The 23105-nt window shown below is 30.7% G+C and overlaps 1 protein-coding gene across 1 annotated transcript in view; it reads left to right on the top strand.

Moving 5' to 3' along the window:
• The window catches only part of LOC130452006 (uncharacterized), a 51292-nt gene that overhangs the window by 27617 nt on the left and 570 nt on the right, over nt 1-23105 (top strand). Inside the window, exons 2-7 of the mRNA XM_056791366.1 lie at nt 12316-12451; nt 15262-15457; nt 17427-17553; nt 17635-17841; nt 17904-17989; nt 22360-22487. Of these exons, the coding sequence (XP_056647344.1) occupies nt 12316-12451; nt 15262-15457; nt 17427-17553; nt 17635-17841; nt 17904-17989; nt 22360-22487 (880 nt within the window). The remainder of the gene's footprint in view (nt 1-12315; nt 12452-15261; nt 15458-17426; nt 17554-17634; nt 17842-17903; nt 17990-22359; nt 22488-23105) is intronic.

The following is a 23105-nucleotide window of genomic DNA, read 5'->3' on the forward strand; positions in this document are numbered from 1 at the left end:
ATGATCATTTTTAATGCAGCAAATCAACTTTTCACTGTTCAAATTGAAGGTGAAACGTCTTTCAATACTTTCAACAATCGTTAGTGACTTGGTTTTCGTTTTGAATTGTCTTTAATGTTCAAAAGACCACTTTCAAATGCAGCAAATCAACTTTTCACTGTTCAAATTGAAGGTGAAAAGTCTTTCAATACCTTCAACAATCGTTAGTGAGTTGGTTTTCGTTTTGAATTGTCTTTAATGTTCAAAAGACCACTTTCAAATGCAGCAAATTAACTTTTCACTGTTCAAATTGAAGGTGAAAAGTCTTTCAGTACTTTCAACAATCGTTAGTGAGTTGATTTTCGTTTTGAATTGTCTTTAATGTTCAAAAGACCACTTTCAAATGCAGCAAATCAACTTTTCACTGTTCAAATTGAAGGTGAAAAGTCTTTCAATACCTTCAACAATCGTTAGTGAGTTGGTTTTCGTTTTGAATTGTCTTTAATGTTCAAAAGACCACTTTCAAATGCAGCAAATTAACTTTTCACTGTTCAAATTGAAGGTGAAAAGTCTTTCAGTACTTTCAACAATCGTTAGTGAGTTGGTTTTCGTTTTGAATTGTCTTTAATGTTCAAAAGACCACTTTCAAATGCAGCAAATTAACTTTTCACTGTTTAAATTGAAGGTGAAACGTCTTTCAGTACTTTCAACAATCGTTAGTGAGTTGGTTTTCGTTTTGAATTGTCTTTAATGTTTGTATGATCATTTTTAATGCAGCAAATCAACTTTTCACTGTTCAAATTGAAGGTGAAAAGTCTTTCAGTACTTTCAACAATCGTTAGTGAGTTGGTTTTCGTTTTCAATTGTCTTTAATGTCCAAAAGAACCTTTTTTAATGTAGCAAATCAACTTTTCACTGTTCAAATTGAAGGTTAAGTGCCTTTTATACTTTTAACAATAATTCGTGGGCTTGTTTTGGATTTGGATTACAACGTTTATTAATTACTATTGGTCATGGAGATATTTTCGGCGAGGATTTGATAAAAATAACCGATTTATGTAAGCATAAAATGTGTAAAGAACGCAAACAAGTGATTAACTTTTTCAGAATTTTAATTGATGGCAAAGATTAAGATTTCGATGAAAAGCTGCAAGCATTTAATACCGTTCAGAAGGCCGCATGCAAAAACAACGAGGTCGATGTAACAACCCCAAATCTATTTAAATATAACGATTCGTTATTTATATCAATTTTTTTGTAAACCGAAACTGGATTAAAAATAGAAAGAAGGACATTAAAACATTCTTTCATTTTAATACCTCAATTAATTAATAAAATTTTTTATTATCAGACTGGATATCAACAAAATTACTGCTTAAAATAAAAATTTTCTATCCAAACTGGAAATAAGTATGAAATTACGTATTTAATTGCACTTTCTGTGTGAAAATTATCAGTTTGAAGATCGTTGTTTAGCAAAATTATGAACTTAATTCAAAAAAATAAAGTGAAACTTTATTGGTATAGAAATTGCGTTAACCAGAAACCTGCTAAAACCTCAGAGTAGTTACAGTCCAATAGATATTACAAAAAATGAAATGGAAGTTCGTTCGGGGCTTCGAGGTTTTGATGAGGTAACAGCTGTAGCTGTATTACCCCCTATCGTCGGTTATTTGGCTCGCGAAACGATATATATATACCAGGTTACAAGAAAACTTGCGAAATGGGACTAATGGCGATAGGAAAATTGTCGAGGAATGCAAAGTATTTTTGCAAGGAGTTTCCTCTTGGTCTTGGAGAAAAGGGGTAGTCTAGTCGCGATCCAGGCTTAGAGAATATCAAATTTGACAATACAATAGAAAAGAAATCGATTCCAGGTGCACGTTGCCTTTCCTGTTTACATTTTTGGAAGTTTGTTTATGTAATTTTCAATAATTGAAAGTATTTTATACCTAATGGAAAATATTCCAAATACAAGTCGTAAAAAAACGATATCTCAACACGTGGATATCTAATCTTATTTATTGTAATAGTTGAGAAGAAAACGGATTGAAGTAAACAAATTTATAGGTTACTATTTTGAAAAATATGTCGCCGAAATTTGAAATCTATATAAGATAATTGATTTTAACATTTTTTTTACCTATAACAACGTCCGAATCATCAAAGAAGCCTTATTTAACTGCGTATTTTGTTTACGAAGAAGGGCCCTACAAAAAAACACACAAAAGTTTGAAAAAAAAAATATATTTCTAAACGTAATTTTTAGTTTTATACACTTTTCCCAGCGTTGTTCGATAAGTTCGATACCCCGAGCCGTTTTTTTCAAATCCGGGTACAGAAAATAATCCGAGGAGACCAAATCTGGCGAATAGGGTGCACGAGGTAGCAATTCAAATTTGAATCCATAATTTTGGCGATGCAATTACGAATTTGTGAGCTGGTACATCGTCTTGATGAAATAACATTTTGTTTTTAGCTAAATGCTGTCGATTTAGCTCAATTTCTTCGCTCAAACATCGCGATAAGATGCCGGTTTTTCCTTTTTCAATATTATCCCAAGCGCATCTCAAAAAACCGATTTTTTTTCGTTTCGGGTGGACCCACGTGTTTCATCTATGGTCACGAAAACATCTCCACGACGCTGTATTTGTTCAATTGTAGCTCTAGATCAAGTCGGTATTCAGTAGAAGATATTTGATTCAATGATAATCATTCTAATACCGAGTTTTTCAAGTCCAGAACTTGCCCCATCTGGTTATTGATCTCGAACGGGTCATTTGGTAAGTTTTTGAGCTTCCGAATCTTCCTTGGACGTCATCATCGAGTTGTTTTGCCTTCGTAGGCACTTCTAGGTTTTCGATTGCAGCTGCCATTCAAGATTTGTCGATGTAATCGAAGGTTGGTTCAAAATCGATGTCTTCCAGTTGTACTTGGTGGCATTTTGGTTTCTTACCGATTAATGTGTAATAAAAAAATTATTGCGCCGTGTAGAAAGTTTTAGATCATGTTTCTTATCTATATTTAACGTTTTTAATAATTAATTACATTATTTTCGACTGATAATAACTGTCACCATATAGTCTATATGGAACCGAATGATTACATTTCTATTTTTAAATAATCTTTCGTGTTATATGTTGTTGAAACGTAAAGAAATGGCGTTTCCACGAAACGAATTAGGTGCGGACCGTAAAAAAAATATACCTGGAGTCGATTACAGAATTAAAAACTCGTTCTTCCGACGAAACTTTGAAACCATTACAATTTTAAAGCTTTATCGAATGCCGAATTCCATCGTTAGCCATTAAGGTGAGTCTCCACTTTGGAATAAAGCCGCGAACTTAATACCGTCGCGAACAAATGAATTAGCCGTTAATTTTGACTATCGAAAAGTTTCTTCCGAGTTGGATACCCGAAATTGAACAAAAATCGACTGTATGGATCTTTCGAGACGAGCCAAATCCAACGAAAGTTGTTCGCGCGAATGTTCGCCCGTTTCTCCCGGAATAACTGGACATTTCGTCATCGTTCCATTAGAGCAACGGTCTGAATGGTTCACCGGCATTCGTATACCAAAAAAAAAAAATCACGAAAACCAGTCGCAGAAGACGATTTACCACGACAAACGTATTCGAACAGTCGAAACATCAAATCTATGGATTATCCACCGTAGAATCCTTCCTCGGCATCTAGTGATTTCTTCATAATCATCTGAAGAAGCGTTTGATGGAAATAATGCTCCGATAATCGATTTTAACGGAGAATATTTTGGAAAACAATAAATTACTTGTCACCAACCAATCTGAACCGGATTTTTAGTCGATTAAACTATTGTTCAAGGTGTCCGTTTCCTCCCGCACAAAATAAGTCGTCGCACCAAAAAAAAAAACCCACCAATTAGATACGAAGGGAAACTATTTGAGTAAAACAGAACATCTACGACAAGAAACAAGGCCAGAACCGACCGCAGAAATGAAAATTCTCGGGAAAACAGCCCCAAAATCAGCTTCGTTTCGATTGTTGATAGCGACGATTCGTAATCGAGAAAAAAACCGTATCGAATCTTCATACATCCGAAAATATTTGTAAGAACAAAATTATTTAATCGGTTTATTGTTCGGATAATAAAAAGTAGAACGAAGAAAAAAATTGTTTGTTTTCATTCTTCGATCGCCCGCGAAACGCGTCGACCTCCCGAGTCCTTCATAAATTTTTTCGATAAACAAACTTTGAACCTTGAAAATAAATTTTTTATAGTCCATCTTTAACATCACACTATGGCCGGCGACCTACTCGCCTTTCGTGATTCACAGTTTTATTGTTTGTAGGACATAAATATTGAAAACTACGCAGTTGTATGACAAATTGCGGAATTGAAGTATTCCCAAATACCAAATAATACAATTCAATTATTAAAAATGAAAAATAGGTATCGGATTCCCTAGAAAATTTCTTTACGACACTCATGGTGGTTTCACACGATACGGTTTTTTGTTCGTACGGATGTCTGTACATACTATGAAGTTTGAGTGAAAAATTTGGATCGCTGGGTCCTTTTCTACAAGGAATTGTCTTCTCCAACTTTGTGTTTATCCAAAGGAGGATGGTTCCACAAGAAAATTGACGGTATTTAATCAATACGAATGGAATTGGGGAACCAATTGACTTAATTTGAACTTACGGCCATCAAGGTAGCAGTTTGATAGAAAAATCTGGTAACTAAGTTAAAAAACATCAAGGAAAGTAAGAATATTCGATTGAATTTTACTTTCCCGTTAATTTCCTTGATGTTTTTGAACCTAGTTACCAGATTTTTTTTATCAAACTGCGACCTCGATTGCCATAAGTTCAAATTGAGTAAGTTGGCTCCCCAATTCCATTCGTGTTGATTAAATACCGTCCATTTGCTTGTGGAACCATCTTCCTTTGGATAAAAACAAAGTTGGAGAAAATTTTTGAGAGAATTCGATACCAAAGGCGATGGGATCCAACCAAGAGGTGCTGGTTTTTGGAACAAAAGTTCAATTTCAGTAGTAACATCCTGTAGAAATAGAAAAACACACTTGGACACTAAGTATATGATGAGGAAGGTTTCTGAATTCAAATTTTATTGTTCCTCAAAATTCTAGTTGTTAAATTCGTCTAGGGATAGTCCGTTTTTTCCAAAAAACAATCTTATTTCCATAAATTTATCTATCAATTTTAATAAAAATAGTTATTTATGCAAATAGTGAGTAAATTAATACTTTTTTCACGATAAAGTCGATTTCTACGAGTGAAAAAAAAACGTTACTTTACTCACGAGTTTCATACAAACATTATTCTACGTCCTTAGACGACAAAACTTCCATCAAGTTTTATTTTTTTATAAGTAATATTAAAATTACAACTGTGAGCATTATTAATTTGAAGTGTTTACTATTTGTACTTGAATTGGCAACATTTAACGACAAATAACATCGTCCATAGTTGTATTAGTAGTTTTTTAAATAAAAATAAAAAGAAATCGGACTAATATTTAGTACGCTAGGAAATTTCGTATGGAAAACTTATTATTGACCAAGCGAAGTGGTTAAATACTTTAGTTTACTTCCTTGTTTTCAGTTATTTTTAGATGTTACGTAAAAACTGAATTTTCTCGATTCTCGACCTATTTTCAGGGAAAACGGGCACATTTAGATTTGGAAACAAACCTTTTGTATCGAATTCTATGAGATTTTTTGAAATTACTACAATTTTGTTAGCCTATCTTTACGTAATCAACGAATTTCTTCAACAATTTGTAAATTTTATCAAGCAAAATCTAATTCACGCATATTATTTGCTTTCGGAGTGTTCTAGATAACTGATTTTTTAATATTTTCATTAAATTTTCTACTCCTACCTTTCGTTCCTAATTCTTTTGAATTTTACAAATTTCTAACAATTTTTATTTGACAATTAAGCCGGCACCACACGAACCGTCTAACGTTTCCAACATTGGATGAACGAATCGTGTAGTAACGGCTTTACTCGTTTAGGTTCAATAACCTTTAACAACATTCGCTAATATATATCAAAAATTGCAAGATAAAGTCGATAAACATAACGGTTAACGGATAGAGAATACAGTCATTAAAAAAGAAGAAGCTATAAAACTATCCATATACTATTATGAAATTGTCTGAAACAAATCTATTTGTATAATTACTTTCGAAGTTGTATTGTCAAATTTTATTAAACCGGAAATGATGAAATAAATGTTCTTCATATATAAAAGAATAAGACGGACGGAAGACTGAACGAACGAACTTGAAAAACAATGTCAGACATATTGTTTTCTTGCAAAATAAATTCGATGTTTAATTACATATTATTCAAAGGTAGTCCAACAGAAATATTATATGAATAATATTAATAATAAATTATAATCCATTCTATACCTATATTGTATAATTTGTAAATTATATTATTAAAATGTTGAGAAAATAAAGGTTTTGTATTTGTAAGAGACAATCCCTTATGATAAATCCGAGTGTTCTAGATAATTGATTTTTTAATATTTTGATTAAATTTTCTACTCCTACCTTTCGTTCCTAATTCTTTTGAATTTTACAAATTTCTAACAATTTTTATTTGACAATTAAGCCGGCACCACACGAACCGTCTAACGTTTCCAACATTGGATGAACGAATCGTGTAGTAACGGCTTTACTCGTTTAGGTTCAATAACCTTTAACAACATTCGCTAATATATATCAAAATTTGCGAGATAAACTCTATAAACATAACGGTTAACGAGACGGGATAGAGAAAATACAGTCAATAAAAAAAGAAGAAGCTATAAAACTATCCATATACTCTTATGAAATTGACTGAAACAACAACTATTTGTATAATTACTTTCGAACTTGTATTGTCAAATTCATTTCATTAAACCGGAAATGATGAAATAAATGTTTTTTATATATAAAAGAATAAGACGGACGGAAGACTGAACGAACTGGAAGAACAATGTCAGACATATTGTTTTCTTGCAAAATAAATTCGATGTTTAATTATCTATTATTTAAAGGTAGTCCAAATATTTTAGGAATAATGATAATAACAATAAGTAAGTAGCTTCTCCCATTTACTACGCTTTTTTCTTTTATATCCTACCTTTATTTTTTCATTCTTTCAACCTTTAAAAGTTTTTAACAATTTTTATTTGACCATTAAGCCGGTACTACACGATCCGACTAACGTTTGCGTCAACATTTAACTTCCAACGTTTTACTAATTTAGGTTCAATAACCTTTAACAGCATTTGCTAGTACATATAAAAAATTGCGAGATACACTCAATAGAGGAGTTAAAAGCTGAAAAAAAAATTCCCCTTATAATCCATAGAATTTTTTTATCTAATTGAGAAACGGGTAATCTGAAATTTTAATTAAATAATGCGTAGTTATAATTTTTTTTGCCATCTCACCAGCCCACGCTTAAACTTGAATTTATAACAGATCCAGTACCGGATTGGCCACATACAAGAATAATGCTTCGAGTTTCGCGCAAAATTTTTGTTTTGCTACGTTCCTTAATCCGGTACTGTTTGTTAATATTTTTTTTTATAATATATTATTCATGGACGCCACATGTCACAAATAATACCCTTTTTTGTTTGTAATCTTCAACAAACAACAAAAAAACGTATCTGTCGCAGATGTTTATTTTAGAATATAAATTAGTTCGATAAAATTATGTATAATTTGCAAAATTTCATCGGTGACAAATGACATTTGACAGTATAAAAAATAAAATGAAATGGATAAGTCACTCGATGCTAAATCTGTCATTAAAAAGGATGTAATCTTTTTTGACAAAAACCATGATGATTTATTGAAGAAATCTGAAAAAAAAAACATAAAATTATCTTTTTTTACGAAAATAATGTTACAATTTACGTGACTTTTGATGAAACGGAAAAATTTCGTTGGCATGTATACCACGATATCACTTTTAATAAATAATTTGGCTAGATATAATATCAAGGAAAAAATATCTTATTTGTCACGTGTCTAACTTATAATACCACAACATAATACTGTCCATGTGGGAATTTGCAAACAAACAGACATGATTCACGATAGTTGAATTATTTAACCTACTTTTCCACACATTTATTGGACAGAGACAAATGTATAACATTTTGGCCAGCCAAAGCCAAAATACTACTTTTTAAGATAATATTAATAGCATTTTATAGTATAATACATATAAATAAACGAGAATTATTCGTGTTTAACAATAAATAATTATAAACGAAATCCCATTAGAAGTATACGATTCGATTCTGAATTAACTAAACATGATTTTAAATCGTTCTGTCAACTGTCACTCGTATGGTTGAAAATCCCATGTTTTTACGTGTCAAATGTAAAATTTCTTTACATGCCATCCGAAAATATGACATTAGAAATAAATAAACGAGAATTGTTCGTGTTTAACAATAAATAATTATAAACGAAATCCCATTAGAAGTATACGATTCGATTCTGAACTAACTAAACATGATTTTAAATCGTTCTGTCAACTGTCACTCGTATGGTTGAAAATCCCATGTTTTTACGTGTCAAATGTAAAATTTCTTTAAATGCCATCCGAAAATATGACATTAGAAATAAATAAACGAGAATTGTTCGTGTTTAACAATAAATAATTATAAACGAAATCCCATTAGAAGTATACGATTCGATTCTGAACTAACTAAACATGATTTTAAATCGTTCTGTCAACTGTCACTCGTATGGTTGAAAATCCCATGTTTTTACGTGTCAAATGTAAAATTTCTTTAAATGCCATCCGAAAATATGACATTAGAAATAAATAAACGAGAATTGTTCGTGTTTAACAATAAATAATTATAAACGAAATCCCATTAGAAGTATACGATTCGATTCTGAACTAACTAAACATGATTTTAAATCGTTCTGTCAACTGTCACTCGTATGGTTGAAAATCCCATGTTTTTACGTGTCAAATGTAAAATTTCTTTAAATGCCATCCGAAAATATGACATTAGAAATAAATAAACGAGAATTGTTCGTGTTTAACAATAAATAATTATAAACGAAGTCCCATTAGAAGTATACGATTCGATTCTGAACTAACTAAACATGATTTTAAATCGTTCTGTCAACTGTCACTCGTATGGTTGAAAATCCCATGTTTTTACGTGTCTAAAGTAAAATTTCTTTACATGCCATCCGAAAATATGACATTAGAAATAAATAAACGAGAATTGTTCGTGTTTAACAATAAATAATTATAAACGAAATCCCATTAGAAGTATACGATTCGATTCTGAATTAACTAAACATGATTTTAAATCGTTCTGTCAACTGTCACTCGTATGGTTGAAAATCCCATGTTTTTACGTGTCTAAAGTAAAATTTCTTTACATGCCATCCGAAAATATGACATTAGAAATAAATAAACGAGAATTGTTCGTGTTTAACAATAAATAATTATAAACGAAATCCCATTAGAAGTATACGATTCGATTCTGAACTAACTAAACATGATTTTAAATCGTTCTGTCAACTGTCACTCGTATGGTTGAAAATCCCATGTTTTTACGTGTCAAATGTAAAATTTCTTAAAATGCCATCCGAAAATATGACATTAGAAATAAATAAACGAGAATTGTTCGTGTTTAACAATAAATAATTATAAACGAAATCCCATTAGAAGTATACGATTCGATTCTGAACTAACTAAACATGATTTTAAATCGTTCTGTCAACTGTCACTCGTATGGTTGAAAATCCCATGTTTTTACGTGTCTAAAGTAAAATTTCTTTACATGCCATCCGAAAATATGACATTAGAAATAAATAAACGAGAATTGTTCGTGTTTAACAATAAATAATTATAAACGAAATCCCATTAGAAGTATACGATTCGATTCTGAACTAACTAAACATGATTTTAAATCGTTCTGTCAACTGTCACTCGTATGGTTGAAAATCCCATATTTTTACGTGTCAAATGTAAAATTTCTTTAAATGCCATCCGAAAATATGACATTAGAAATAAATAAACGAGAATTGTTCGTGTTTAACAATAAATAATTATAAACGAAGTCCCATTAGAAGTATACGATTCGATTCTGAACTAACTAAACATGATTTTAAATCGTTCTGTCAACTGTCACTCGTATGGTTGAAAATCCCATGTTTTTACGTGTCTAAAGTAAAATTTCTTTACATGCCATCCGAAAATATGACATTAGAAATAAATAAACGAGAATTGTTCGTGTTTAACAATAAATAATTATAAACGAAATCCCATTAGAAGTATACGATTCGATTCTGAATTAACTAAACATGATTTTAAATCGTTCTGTCAACTGTCACTCGTATGGTTGAAAATCCCATGTTTTTACGTGTCAAATGTAAAATTTCTTTAAATGCCATCCGAAAATATGACATTAGAAATAAATAAACGAGAATTGTTCGTGTTTAACAATAAATAATTATAAACGAAGTCCCATTAGAAGTATACGATTCGATTCTGAACTAACTAAACATGATTTTAAATCGTTCTGTCAACTGTCACTCGTATGGTTGAAAATCCCATGTTTTTACGTGTCAAATGTAAAATTTCTTTAAATACTATCCGAAAATATGACATTAGAAATAAATAAACGAGAATTGTTCGTGTTTAACAATAAATAATTATAAACGAAATCCCATTAGAAGTATACGATTCGATTCTGAACTAACTAAACATGATTTTAAATCGTTCTGTCAACTGTCACTCGTATGGTTGAAAATCCCATGTTTTTACGTGTCAAATGTAAAATTTCTTTAAATGCCATCCGAAAATATGACATTAGAAATAAATAAACGAGAATTGTTCGTGTTTAACAATAAATAATTATAAACGATGTCTCGTTATGTCTACGTTATGGAAACGTGTTTAGTAAATGAAAAATTATTTTCATAGCACGAAATCGAATTTGAACACTTATTCGACGGCCGCGTAGCCACTTCCTATTTCACGTATTAGGATATCCTTCGCATTTATGATTATTACTTGTTTTTAACAAATTTAACAAACAAAGCAATTCAAACCTAGGCCAACCAAATTCGTGCTAGTTTTTAATTTACAAGCAAAAATATTAATATCGAATAAACAGTCTACGTCATTGAAATTAAGTCTTATTGAGTTTTATCATTTGTTAGTATAAACACGTTCGTTTTATTGGTATATTTCCATTACAAATTTTTAATTTTCGTACTTGGATACTAGTAACGGAAGAATAAAAGACTGATAAAGGAATTTTTTATTTCGGTGTTGTTGTTTTTATATTCTATTTTTTGTTGGAATTAACACGAGTGCAATAGAAAATGATTCGATAAAATAAAAACAAAAAACCAATTAAAAAACTGACAATTGCGTATTGATTGAATAAAGCCGTACTTTTTTTTCTCGTTGCACTCGTTTGATTATCTCAAAACATAACACGGTTAACGAGACGGGATATAGAAGACAGTCAGTAGATCAATTACGGATATTTGTCATTAAAAAAGAAGAAGCTATAAAACTAACTATAAACAAACAATTATTTCCGTGTACGAGCACACACTCTTATGAAATTGACTGAAACAAATCTATTTGTATAATTACTTCCGAAGTTGTATTGTCAAATTTTATTAAACCGGAAATGATGAAATAAATGTTCTTTATATATAAAAGAATAAGACGGACGGAAGACTGAACGAACGAACTTGAAAAACAATGTCAGACATATTGTTTTGTTGCAAAATAAATTTGATGTTTAATTACATATTATTCAAAGGTAGTCCAACCGAAATATTTTATGAATAATAATAATAAATGATAATCCATTCTATCCCTATACTGTATAATTTGTAAATTATGTTATTAAAATGTCGAGAAAATAAAGTTTGCTATAAAATTCTCTTTAATTTTTCTATGTATAAGGAAGTTTGAAACACAGTTGATAGATGGCGGTGGCTACGCCGTTTGCATTAATACTTGAGTCAACACCATTTAATCCTCTTATTTTCAATGAAACATCAACTTAAATTTTAATCGTAACTCAAAGAATGTCGTCTTGTTGGTAAGGGATAGCTTTTTCTGTTTATTATAACTCTAAGCTAAATTTATATTTAAACTGAAATTATAATAGTTATTTCTAATAATAATGACAAACATGGTAAACCAAACCGACCTCAAATACCGTGGTTTCTAATGAATAAATAAAAAATTAATGATAGAAAAGACGAATTTTTATGTTCCTTGTATATTACAATATTTTGAATATCTTTTTTTTTGTTCCAGTGGTGTTTTGTGATTACGCCGCTTCGGGGAGGTCGCTACAATTTATAGAAGAATATATTTTAAGAGAGGTTCTTCCAACGTACGGAAATACACCTTATACCTCCAGCATATCGTCATTACAAACGACATTATTTAGGTTAGTGAAATTTTTAAAATTCATTTCTGTTCGAAGTAAATACGGTAGAAGAAATTTTCGAAAAATTTTACATTTTAAATTCGATTTTTTGTCCAAATGCGAATTCTTTCGAAAAATCCACATTTTGTTCACAAAAAGTTAGAAGAAACTAATTGTTGTTCACATAAAATTTGTTGGGGCCAATTTTTGTTCACATAAAAGTCGTAAAGGCGAAGTTTTGTTCACAAAACATTGATAAATCCAATGTTTGTTTACAAAGAATGAATAAAAGCCACTTTTTTCCACTTAAAACTTGGAAAACCCACTGTTTGTTCACATAGAATTGTTAGAAACCAATTGTTGTTCACATAAAATTGGACGAAACCAATTTTGTTCACATAACATGGGTAGAAAATAGTTGCTGTGCACATAAAATTATGAGAAACCAATTTATTGTTCACATAAAATTTGTAGGGGCCAATTTTTGTTCACATAGGATTCGTAAAAGCGAAGTTTTGTTCACAAAAAATTGATAAAAGCTAAAGTTTGTTTACAAACAATTTAAAAAAGCCACTTTTCCACTTAAAACTTGGAAAATCCACTGTTTGTTCACATAGAATTGGCCGAAACCAATTTTGTTCACATAAAATTGGAAGAAACCAATTTTGGTTACATAAACTTTGTAGGAGCCAATTTTTGTTCACATAGAATTCGTAAAAGCAAAGTTTTGTTCACAAAAAATTGATAAAAGCTAAAGTTTGTTCACAAAGTATGTATAAAAGCCACTATTTTCCACTTAAAACTTGTAAAACCCACTGTTTGTTCATATAGAATTGGTAGAAACCAATTTTGTTCACTTAACAGTTGTATGGGCCTATTTTTGTTCACATATAAGTCGTAAAATCGAAGTTTTGTTCACAAAAAGTTGGTAGAAACCAATGTTTGTTCATAAAAAATGTATAAAAGCCACTTTTTTCCAATTAAAACTTGCTAAACCCACTATTTGTTCACATAGAATTGGTAGAAACCAATTGTTGTTCACATAAAATTGGGGGGAACCAATTGTGTTCACATAAAATTTGTAGAAACCAGTTACGGTTCACATAAAATTGGAAGAAACTAATTGTTCACATAAAATTTGTAGGGATCAATTTTTGTTCACATAGAGGTCGTAGAAACGAAGTTATTTTCACAAAAAGCTGGAAAAGGCCAATGTTTTTTTAACGAAAGGTATAAAAGCCATTTTTTCCACATAAAACTTAAAAAACCCACTGTTTGTTCACATAAAATTAGTAGAAACTAATTGTTGTTCACATAAAATTGTGAGAAATCAATATTGTTCTCATAAAATTTGTAGGGGCCTATTTTTGTTCACATAGAACTCGTAAAAACGAAGTTTTGGTCACGAAAAGCTGGAAAAAGCCAATGTTTTTTTAAAATAAAGGTATAAAAGCCATTTTTCAACATAAAACTTGGAAAACCCACTGTTTGTTCACATAGAATTGTTAGAAACCAATTGTTGTTCACATAAAATTGAAAAAAACCAATTTTGTTCACATAACATTGGTAAAAAATAGTTGCTGTGCACATAAAATTATGAGAAACCAATTTATTGTTCACATAAAATTAATAAAAGCTAAAGTTTACTTACAAACAATGTATAAAAGCCACTTTTCCACTTAAAACTTGGAAAATCCACTGTTTGTTCACATAGAATTAGTAGAAACCAATTGTTGTTGACATAAGATTGGAAGAATCCAATTTTGTTCACATAAATTTCGTAGGTGCCAATTTTTGTTCATATAAAAGTCATAAAAGAGAAGTTTTGTTCACATAAAATTGGTAGGGTTCAATTTTTGTTCACATAGAAGTCGTAAAAACGAAGTTTTGTTCACAAAAAGCCAATGTTTAAAAAAAAAAGGTATAAAAGCCATTTTTTCCACTTAAAACTTGGAAAACCCACTGTTTGTTCACATAGAATTGTTAGAAACCAATTGTTGTTCACATAAAATTGGAAAAAACCAATTTTGTTCACATAACATTGGTATAAAATAGTTGCTGTGCACATAAAATTATGAGAAACCAATTTATTGTTCACATAAAATTAATAAAAGCTAAAGTTTACTTACAAACAATGTATAAAAGCCACTTTTCCACTTAAAACTTGGAAAATCCACTGTTTCTTCACATAGAATTAGTAGAAACCAATTGTTGTTGACATAAGATTGGAAGAATCCAATTTTGTTCACATAAATTTCGTAGGTGCCAATTTTTGTTCACATAAAAGTCATAAAAGAGAAGTTTTGTTCACATAAAATTGGTAGGGTTCAATTTTTGTTCACATAGAAGTCGTAAAAACGAAGTTTTGTTCACAAAAAGCCAATGTTTAAAAAAAAAAAGGTATAAAAGCCATTTTTTCCACTTAAAACTTGGAAAACACACTATTTGTCCTTATAAATTTCATTGCGACCAATTTTTGTTCACATAAAACGTATAGAAATCAATTATTTCCACTTAAAACTCGAAAAACCCATTATATGTTCAAATAAAAGTTGAGGCAACCAATTAATGTTCACATAAAATATATGAAAGCCGATTTTTTTTGTCATTCAACCTACTATCAGTTCACATATAATCATAGAACCTGTTTGTTGTTCACATACAATGTGTAGAAGCCAATTTTTCGACTTCTAACCTACAGTTTGTTCACATAAAATTGCGAGAAACCAATTTTTGTTCACACAACATATGTAAAATCTTAAAAATCACTATTTAACAATCGTCGATGTTCGATCATTTACCAAAATTTCGTTTTCCGTTTTTTCCTTCAGACAAGAAGCCAGGGACATAATTAGAAACGCTGTAAATGCGTCCGAAGAAGACGCAGTCATATTTTCCGGCCACGGTTGTTCGGACGCTTTAGAAAAACTAATTACGGCGTTAGATTTGCGGGAATCCCCCGTCGTGTTCACCGGATCGACAGAACATTACGATAATATTCATTTATGGCAAAAAATTGGATCGAAGGTAAATACTTTGTTTTGTTTTTTTCTTTTATTACTATTCGTTCGATATTTCTTCTACATGTTGCATCTTTGACGGTGTGCACAAGATCCTACGGTGGATGTATGAGACCAATCATCACATATGGGGTACCAAAACTCGGAGGAATTATCTTTCGAAAGTACAAAGACTGAACGGTACAAACCCGGTACACGTCTCGGGATGATGCACCATAAAAATTCAACATTGAGTAAATTGGATCGAAAGAAATGGAATTGGAGTCTCGTGGCTATACATCCAGTAGATAATCAAAGGATTGCCTTGAAAAATTAAAAGAGTTAGGCAAGAAAATCCATCGTATCGTTAAACGAAATATTTTTATTTGAAACAACCTTTTTTTCAGTGTACATTACTTTTTATATAATTTAATCGCCAGTTGTGATCCTAGTTGTTTCGAGCCGCGTTACATTTTCCAATAATATTAACGATAAATCAAATGTCATGTGGAATTTTACGATGTTTTTGCTAAATTAATATTTTTGTTTATAAGGTACTTGACTGAATTACCGACAGTAAAAATTTTACGTAGTCGATAAAATCGTTGGAAAAATTCCTTCTCGATAAAATGATTGTTTGCAATAAACGTTATTTTCCAAATTTAATAAATAACAAAAAAAAAAAAAAAAAAACGATTATATAAGTAAATACGAAATCTACTTGACCTTTCCAATTCACTCCGCAATCAATATTTTGAATTAGAAATCAATTTTGATAAATATTTAATCAATTCAACACTACTAAATATAAAATGTTGTTAATACGAGATTCAACTTCGAATATGGGTCAGAAAAAATTGTCTGGTCAAGTAAAGAAACGTGATTATTGATGTTTTCGCAGGAACGATATCCGACGTTGCCAAATTCGAATAGCGCGTCTAGACTATTAATAGATTCCGTTTTTATCACCTCTCAAAATTACTCGATCGAAAAACAAACGTACGAGATCTAGAACTAGATAAATTTGTTAGATATTATTAACGTAGGATACTGTAGTACTGCACTGTACTTCACAGTTTGGCAACGTTGTTGAAAATCATTAAATTTATTTATTAATACGTAATTTCATAATGGAAACCGTAAACGTCAACACAGAAACGTCAAATGTCAAGATAGAAACGTCAAAAGAAGATAGAAACGTCAGAGGTCAACCTAATAACAATTTTACGAACGCGTTTATTAAAAATAATACCAATTTGTATTTAGATAACAAACAACTCAATAAAATTAATTTATGGAACATTTCTAAATGTTCAAAAATTGCGAACACGCATTTTGAATTTATTGGTAATTTTTTGGCAACGGTATTTATACTAAATTTTAAAAATTTACTGCTTGGAAATTATGTTTTCAAGTAGAACAAGAAGAACGGGGATTTTTTCGAATATATTATTGTCGTTTATATGTTGTCTCTTTCCATATAAAATTGTTTTGAAACTCGTGTAGCTCAACGAAATTCGTAAAATGTAAACAACTGTCAAAAGCTTCTGACGGAAACGAATTAAACAAGATGGCGTGTTGACGCATGACATTTCGATTAGTCACAAAAAAGTGACAGTCATTTAAATGAAGTTATCGATGAAAAAAATACTGTATGAGCTGAATAATGGCTTCGAAAGTGTACTACTCCATCGATTGTAATTGATTTACTCAATACTGGTCGTCCAATTGAGGTGGAAACATCGAAATCGGTCATATCTAATCGTAAATTGAAACGGCGTGAGCTAGATGACGCCCTGAACATTTGGCCATGTTTACACGCGATAAATCAGATTTTTTGAGTGGACTGCAGTCGGTGTATGGAATCGCCTCCTCCTCATCCACCGTATAGTCCAGATCCGGTCGCCATTTATTATTCTACAATCACGGAAATTTCGCGAACGACTTTATGTATTCGGAATGGATTTTCGGAATTGATTTATTCCTTTGTGTTGTAGTTGGTGCGAATAGGGGAAACGAAAGAAGGTTTACTAGATTTGGCGGAATTAGAAAATCAACTGAAATTCTATCAGAATTGCGGGAGGCAGATGATAGGATGTTTTTCTTTGGCATCGAGCGTAACAGGTGATTTCCAAATTTTCCATATATAACTTTACACGCTAACGATCGGTTTTATTTTTTATTTTTTTTTTTTTGTTCGTTTAGGTCTCGTAGTGGACGATATCGCTTGTACAATTCTTCTACATCAATACGGAGCTTTGTCCTTTTGGGATTTCAACGTCGGCGCTCCTTGTTTACTCATAGATATGAATCCAATTATTCCGGGAGTCGAGGAAACTAACTCTTCTTCCGCTTTTAAAGACGCCGTATACTTTTCGGGACATAAGTTCGTTGGAGGAGTCCAAACTCCCGGTAAATACGTAGTCATTATACGGGATAATATTCTATAGTGGGGATTATCGTATTTTTTTCAGGTATACTAGTTGCCAAAAAATCGATATTTCGAAGGTTAAATACTTGCGAACCTGATGGTTTCTTCGTTTCGAATGATCATGACAAGGTAAGTGATTTATCGAAAAAAAAAAAAAAATAATTTTTAATGACTTTTAGAAATTTTTTTTTAATCATCATAAAACTTTTTTGTGTCGTTTCCATTTTTATGGTTTTCTTAAGTCTTCCATGACATTTTTGCTTCTTTTTCGACTCATTTGTCTTTTTCTTCGATTTCGTCTTATGTATCTTTATTATTTTCGCTTGTTACTTTATCATTTTTTGGAGGTTAATCGATTCTGTTCATTTTTTTTCACAATTTACTTTAAAATTCTCCAAATTTTTAATTTTATTTTCGTTTCGGCTCCTTCTTTTACTAATTTACGTATTTTTTGAACTTTTCTCTTTGTCTGTACCAAATCTCAGATCCGATCTTTAATTTTTTTGCGTCATTTCCTTTTTTATGGTTTTCTTAAGTCTTCCATTACATTTTTGCTTCTTTTTCGACTCATTTGTCTTTTTCTTCGATTTCGTCTTATGTATCTTTATTATTTTCGCATGTTACTTTATCATTTTTTGGAGGTTAATCGATTCTGTTCATTTTTTTTCACAATTTACTTTAAAATTCCCCAAATTTTTAATTTTATTTTCGTTTCGGCTCCTTCTTTTACTAATTTACGTATTTTTTGAACTTTTCTCTTTGTCTGTACCAAATCTCAGATCCGATCTCTAATTTTTTTGTGTCATTTCCTTTTTTATGGTTATCTTCAGTCTTCCATTACATTTTTGCTTCTTTTTCGACTCATTTGTCTTTTTCTTCGATTTCGTCTTATGTATCTTTATTATTTTCGCTTGTTACTTTATCATTTTTTGGAGGTTAATCGATTCTGTTCATTTTTTTTCACAATTTACTTTAAAATTCTCCAAATTTTTAATTTTATTTTCGTTTCGGCTCCTTCTTTTACTAATTTACGTATTTTTTGAACTTTTCTCTTTGTCTGTACCAAATCTCAGGATCCGTTTTATAATTTTTTTGTGTTGTTTCCTTTTTTTATGGTTTTCTTGAGTCTTCCATGACATTTTTGCTTCTTTTTTGACTTTTTTGTTTTTTTCTTCGATTTCATCTTATGTATCGTCATTATTTTCGCTTGTTACTTTATCATTTTTTGAAGGTTAATCGATTCTGTTCATTTTTTTCAACAATTTACTTTAAAATTCCCCAAATTTTCAATTTTATTTTCGTTTCAGCTCCTTCTTTTACTAATTTGCGTATTTTTGGAACTTTTTTCTGTGTCTGTACCAAATCTCAGGATCCGTTCTGTAATTTTTTTGTGTCATTTCCTTTTTTATGGTTTTCTTGAGTCTTCCATGACATTTTTGCTTCTTTTTTGACTTTTTTGTTTTTTTCTTCGATTTCATCTTATGTATCGTCATTATTTTTGCTTGTTACTTTATCATTTTTTGAAGGTTAATCGATTCTGTTCATTTTTTTCAACAATTTACTTTAAAATTCCCCAAATTTTTAATTTTATTTTCGTTTCAGCTCCTTCTTTTACTAATTTAAGTATTTTTTGAACTTTTCTCTTTGTCTGTACCAAATCTCAGGATCCGTTTTATAATTTTTTTGTGTTGTTTCCTTTTTTTATGGTTTTCTTAAGTCTTCCATGATATTTTTGCTTCTTTTTTGACTTTTTTGTTTTTTTCTTCGATTTCGTCTTATGTATCTTCATTATTTTCGCATGTTACTTTATCATTTTTTGGAGCTTAATCGATTCTGTTCATTTTTTTCCACAATTTACTTTAAAATTCCCCAAATTTTTAATTTTATTTTCGTTTCGGCTCCTTCTTTTACTAATTTACGTATTTTTGGAACTTTTTTCTGTGTCTGTACCAAATCTCAGGATCCGTTTTATAATTTTTTTGTGTTGTTTCCTTTTTTTATGGTTTTCTTAAGTCTTCCATGATATTTTTGCTTCTTTTTTGACTTTTTTGTTTTTTTCTTCGATTTCGTCTTATGTATCTTCATTATTTTCGCATGTTACTTTATCATTTTTTGAAGGTTAATCGATTCTGTTCATTTTTTTCCAGAATTTACTTTAAAATTCCCCAAATTTTCAATTTTATTTTCGTTTCAGCTCCTTCTTTTACTAATTTACGTATTTTTGGAACTTTTTTCTGTGTCTGTACCAAATCTCAGGATCCGTTTTATAATTTTTTTGTGTTGTTTCCTTTTTTTATGGTTTTCTTAAGTCTTCCATGATATTTTTGCTTCTTTTTTGACTTTTTTGTTTTTTTCTTCGATTTCGTCTTATGTATCTTCATTATTTTCGCATGTTACTTTATCATTTTTTGAAGGTTAATCGATTCTGTTCATTTTTTTCCACAATTTACTTTAAAATTCCCCAAATTTTTAATTTTATTTTCGTTTCGGCTCCTTCTTTTACTAATTTACGTATTTTTGGAACTTTTTTCTGTGTCTGTACCAAATCTCAGGATCCGTTTTATAATTTTTTTGTGTTGTTTCCTTTTTTTATGGTTTTCTTAAGTCTTCCATGATATTTTTGCTTCTTTTTTGACTTTTTTGTTTTTTTCTTCGATTTCGTCTTATGTATCTTCATTATTTTCGCATGTTACTTTATCATTTTTTGAAGGTTAATCGATTCTGTTCATTTTTTTCCAGAATTTACTTTAAAATTCCCCAAATTTTCAATTTTATTTTCGTTTCAGCTCCTTCTTTTACTAATTTACGTATTTTTGGAACTTTTTTCTGTGTCTGTACCAAATCTCAGGATCCGTTTTATAATTTTTTTGTGTTGTTTCCTTTTTTTATGGTTTTCTTAAGTCTTCCATGATATTTTTGCTTCTTTTTTGACTTTTTTGTTTTTTTCTTCGATTTCGTCTTATGTATCTTCATTATTTTCGCATGTTACTTTATCATTTTTTGAAGGTTAATCGATTCTGTTCATTTTTTTCCACAATTTACTTTAAAATTCCCCAAATTTTTAATTTTATTTTCGTTTCGGCTCCTTCTTTTACTAATTTACGTATTTTTGGAACTTTTTTCTGTGTCTGTACCAAATCTCAGGATCCGTTTTATAATTTTTTTGTGTTGTTTCCTTTTTTTATGGTTTTCTTAAGTCTTCCATGATATTTTTGCTTCTTTTTTGACTTTTTTGTTTTTTTCTTCGATTTCGTCTTATGTATCTTCATTATTTTCGCATGTTACTTTATCATTTTTTGAAGGTTAATCGATTCTGTTCATTTTTTTCCAGAATTTACTTTAAAATTCCCCAAATTTTCAATTTTATTTTCGTTTCAGCTCCTTCTTTTACTAATTTACGTATTTTTGGAACTTTTTTCTGTGTCTGTACCAAATCTCAGGATCCGTTTTATAATTTTTTTGTGTTGTTTCCTTTTTTTATGGTTTTCTTAAGTCTTCCATGATATTTTTGCTTCTTTTTTGACTTTTTTGTTTTTTTCTTCGATTTCGTCTTATGTATCTTCATTATTTTCGCATGTTACTTTATCATTTTTTGAAGGTTAATCGATTCTGTTCATTTTTTTCCAGAATTTACTTTAAAATTCCCCAAATTTTCAATTTTATTTTCGTTTCAGCTCCTTCTTTTACTAATTTACCTATTTTTGGAACTTTTTTCTTTGTCTATACCAAATCTCAGATCGAATCTCTAATTTTTTTGTGTCATTTCCTTTTTTATGGTTTTCTTAAGTCTTCCATTACAACCTTTGTGCCTTCATCCTCCTTTCGAATAACATTTACCATTTTTTTCCTCAAAATAAGCCTTAACGTCTCCGTCTGATGTAAATCTCTTTCCAGCAAGTCTAACTTTAAGGTTAGTAAACATAAAAAAGTTGCTGGTAACCAAATCTGGTAGATACGATGATAGGTTAAACCAATTCGAAATATAATTCGTGACAATCCTCGTAGTTAATTATTATGTTGCTTTATTGTTTCAATCCATTCAATACTTGTCATATTTTTCTTCTTTTTGAAAAAATCTAAGTTAAAATTAGTAGAATTAGCTCGTTGTTGAACACTATTCACAATTGCACCTGTTTTATACCGAATTTTGTCACCAATAAACCTTCTCCCGCAGCTGGAATCTTCTAATTTGTTCCTCGACTATTAAACCATAGAAAGGACTGCAAGTAATTGGCCCTTTGTCCTTATTTCAACTTTTCCCGCGGGAAAACCTCCTTGGAGATACGATTCTCATACTTTTCGATAACCTCCAAACTATATTTGAATCATTCGGAATACAACGTATCGCGGCTTCGTTGTTTTCTTCTTCGATTTTATTTTCGTCTGTATCATTTTCTTCGTTATCTTTCTCCGGCTTCGATTTTTAATGTTGTCTCCTTTGTTAAAATCCCGCACATAACCGAGGAAATATTTGATCATCTCGATTTTCGTAATTACAGAATTTCGATCTGCAAGAAGACGGCAACTGCGCCGCGATTGTTGAATCGATCCGCGCAGGTCTAGTGATGCAATTAAAAGACACCGTTTCCGTAGCCAATATCATTCAAAGACAAGATAAAATTGTTAAGTAAGTAAAATCTAAACATTCTAAACGTTTATTAATTTTTTTTGTTTTCAAATTCCCATCGATTTTCCTTTCCCAATTCCAATCCATAAAAAAAAAAGAAGAATAACATAACCAACGAGACTAACTAACCTTTCGTAATACGCGTCGGTTAAATCCGATAGTTTTGCGTCGTCCTGCGTGAGATGGCGTGGCGTGGCGTGTGTGTATACGCAAACAATTCAATTAAATGTGGCGTGGCGTGTTGCCAATGGGTTTCGATCTTTATATATCGTCGAATAAGTGTTATTCGTTAACGATTTTTCACTTTTTTTGATTCAATAGAGTATCTAATATCTGGTATCTTCAATATTAGTGGCGGTCTTGGCGTTTTATCTACCTTGGACGCCTGTTGTAATCCTCCAACTCGTCGTCGATGTCTCGTTCGTCGTTTCCAGAGACTTCTGGTCGAATTTTCGTTAATTCTGATGGTTGATAGTCTGAGGACGATGTTTCGCCGAGCTTGGACCTTCTTTTGACGAAAGCAATCAGCACGGTCCGGATGAGGAAGGATTAAACGGTTCACTTTGACCTTTTTCCATCCCGTTTTCCTACAAATTGTATTCCGACGGGAAAAAACTA

Source organism: Diorhabda sublineata, unplaced genomic scaffold (assembly GCF_026230105.1).
Source record: "Diorhabda sublineata isolate icDioSubl1.1 unplaced genomic scaffold, icDioSubl1.1 Dsub_104, whole genome shotgun sequence".
Classification (NCBI taxonomy): domain Eukaryota; kingdom Metazoa; phylum Arthropoda; class Insecta; order Coleoptera; family Chrysomelidae; genus Diorhabda; species Diorhabda sublineata.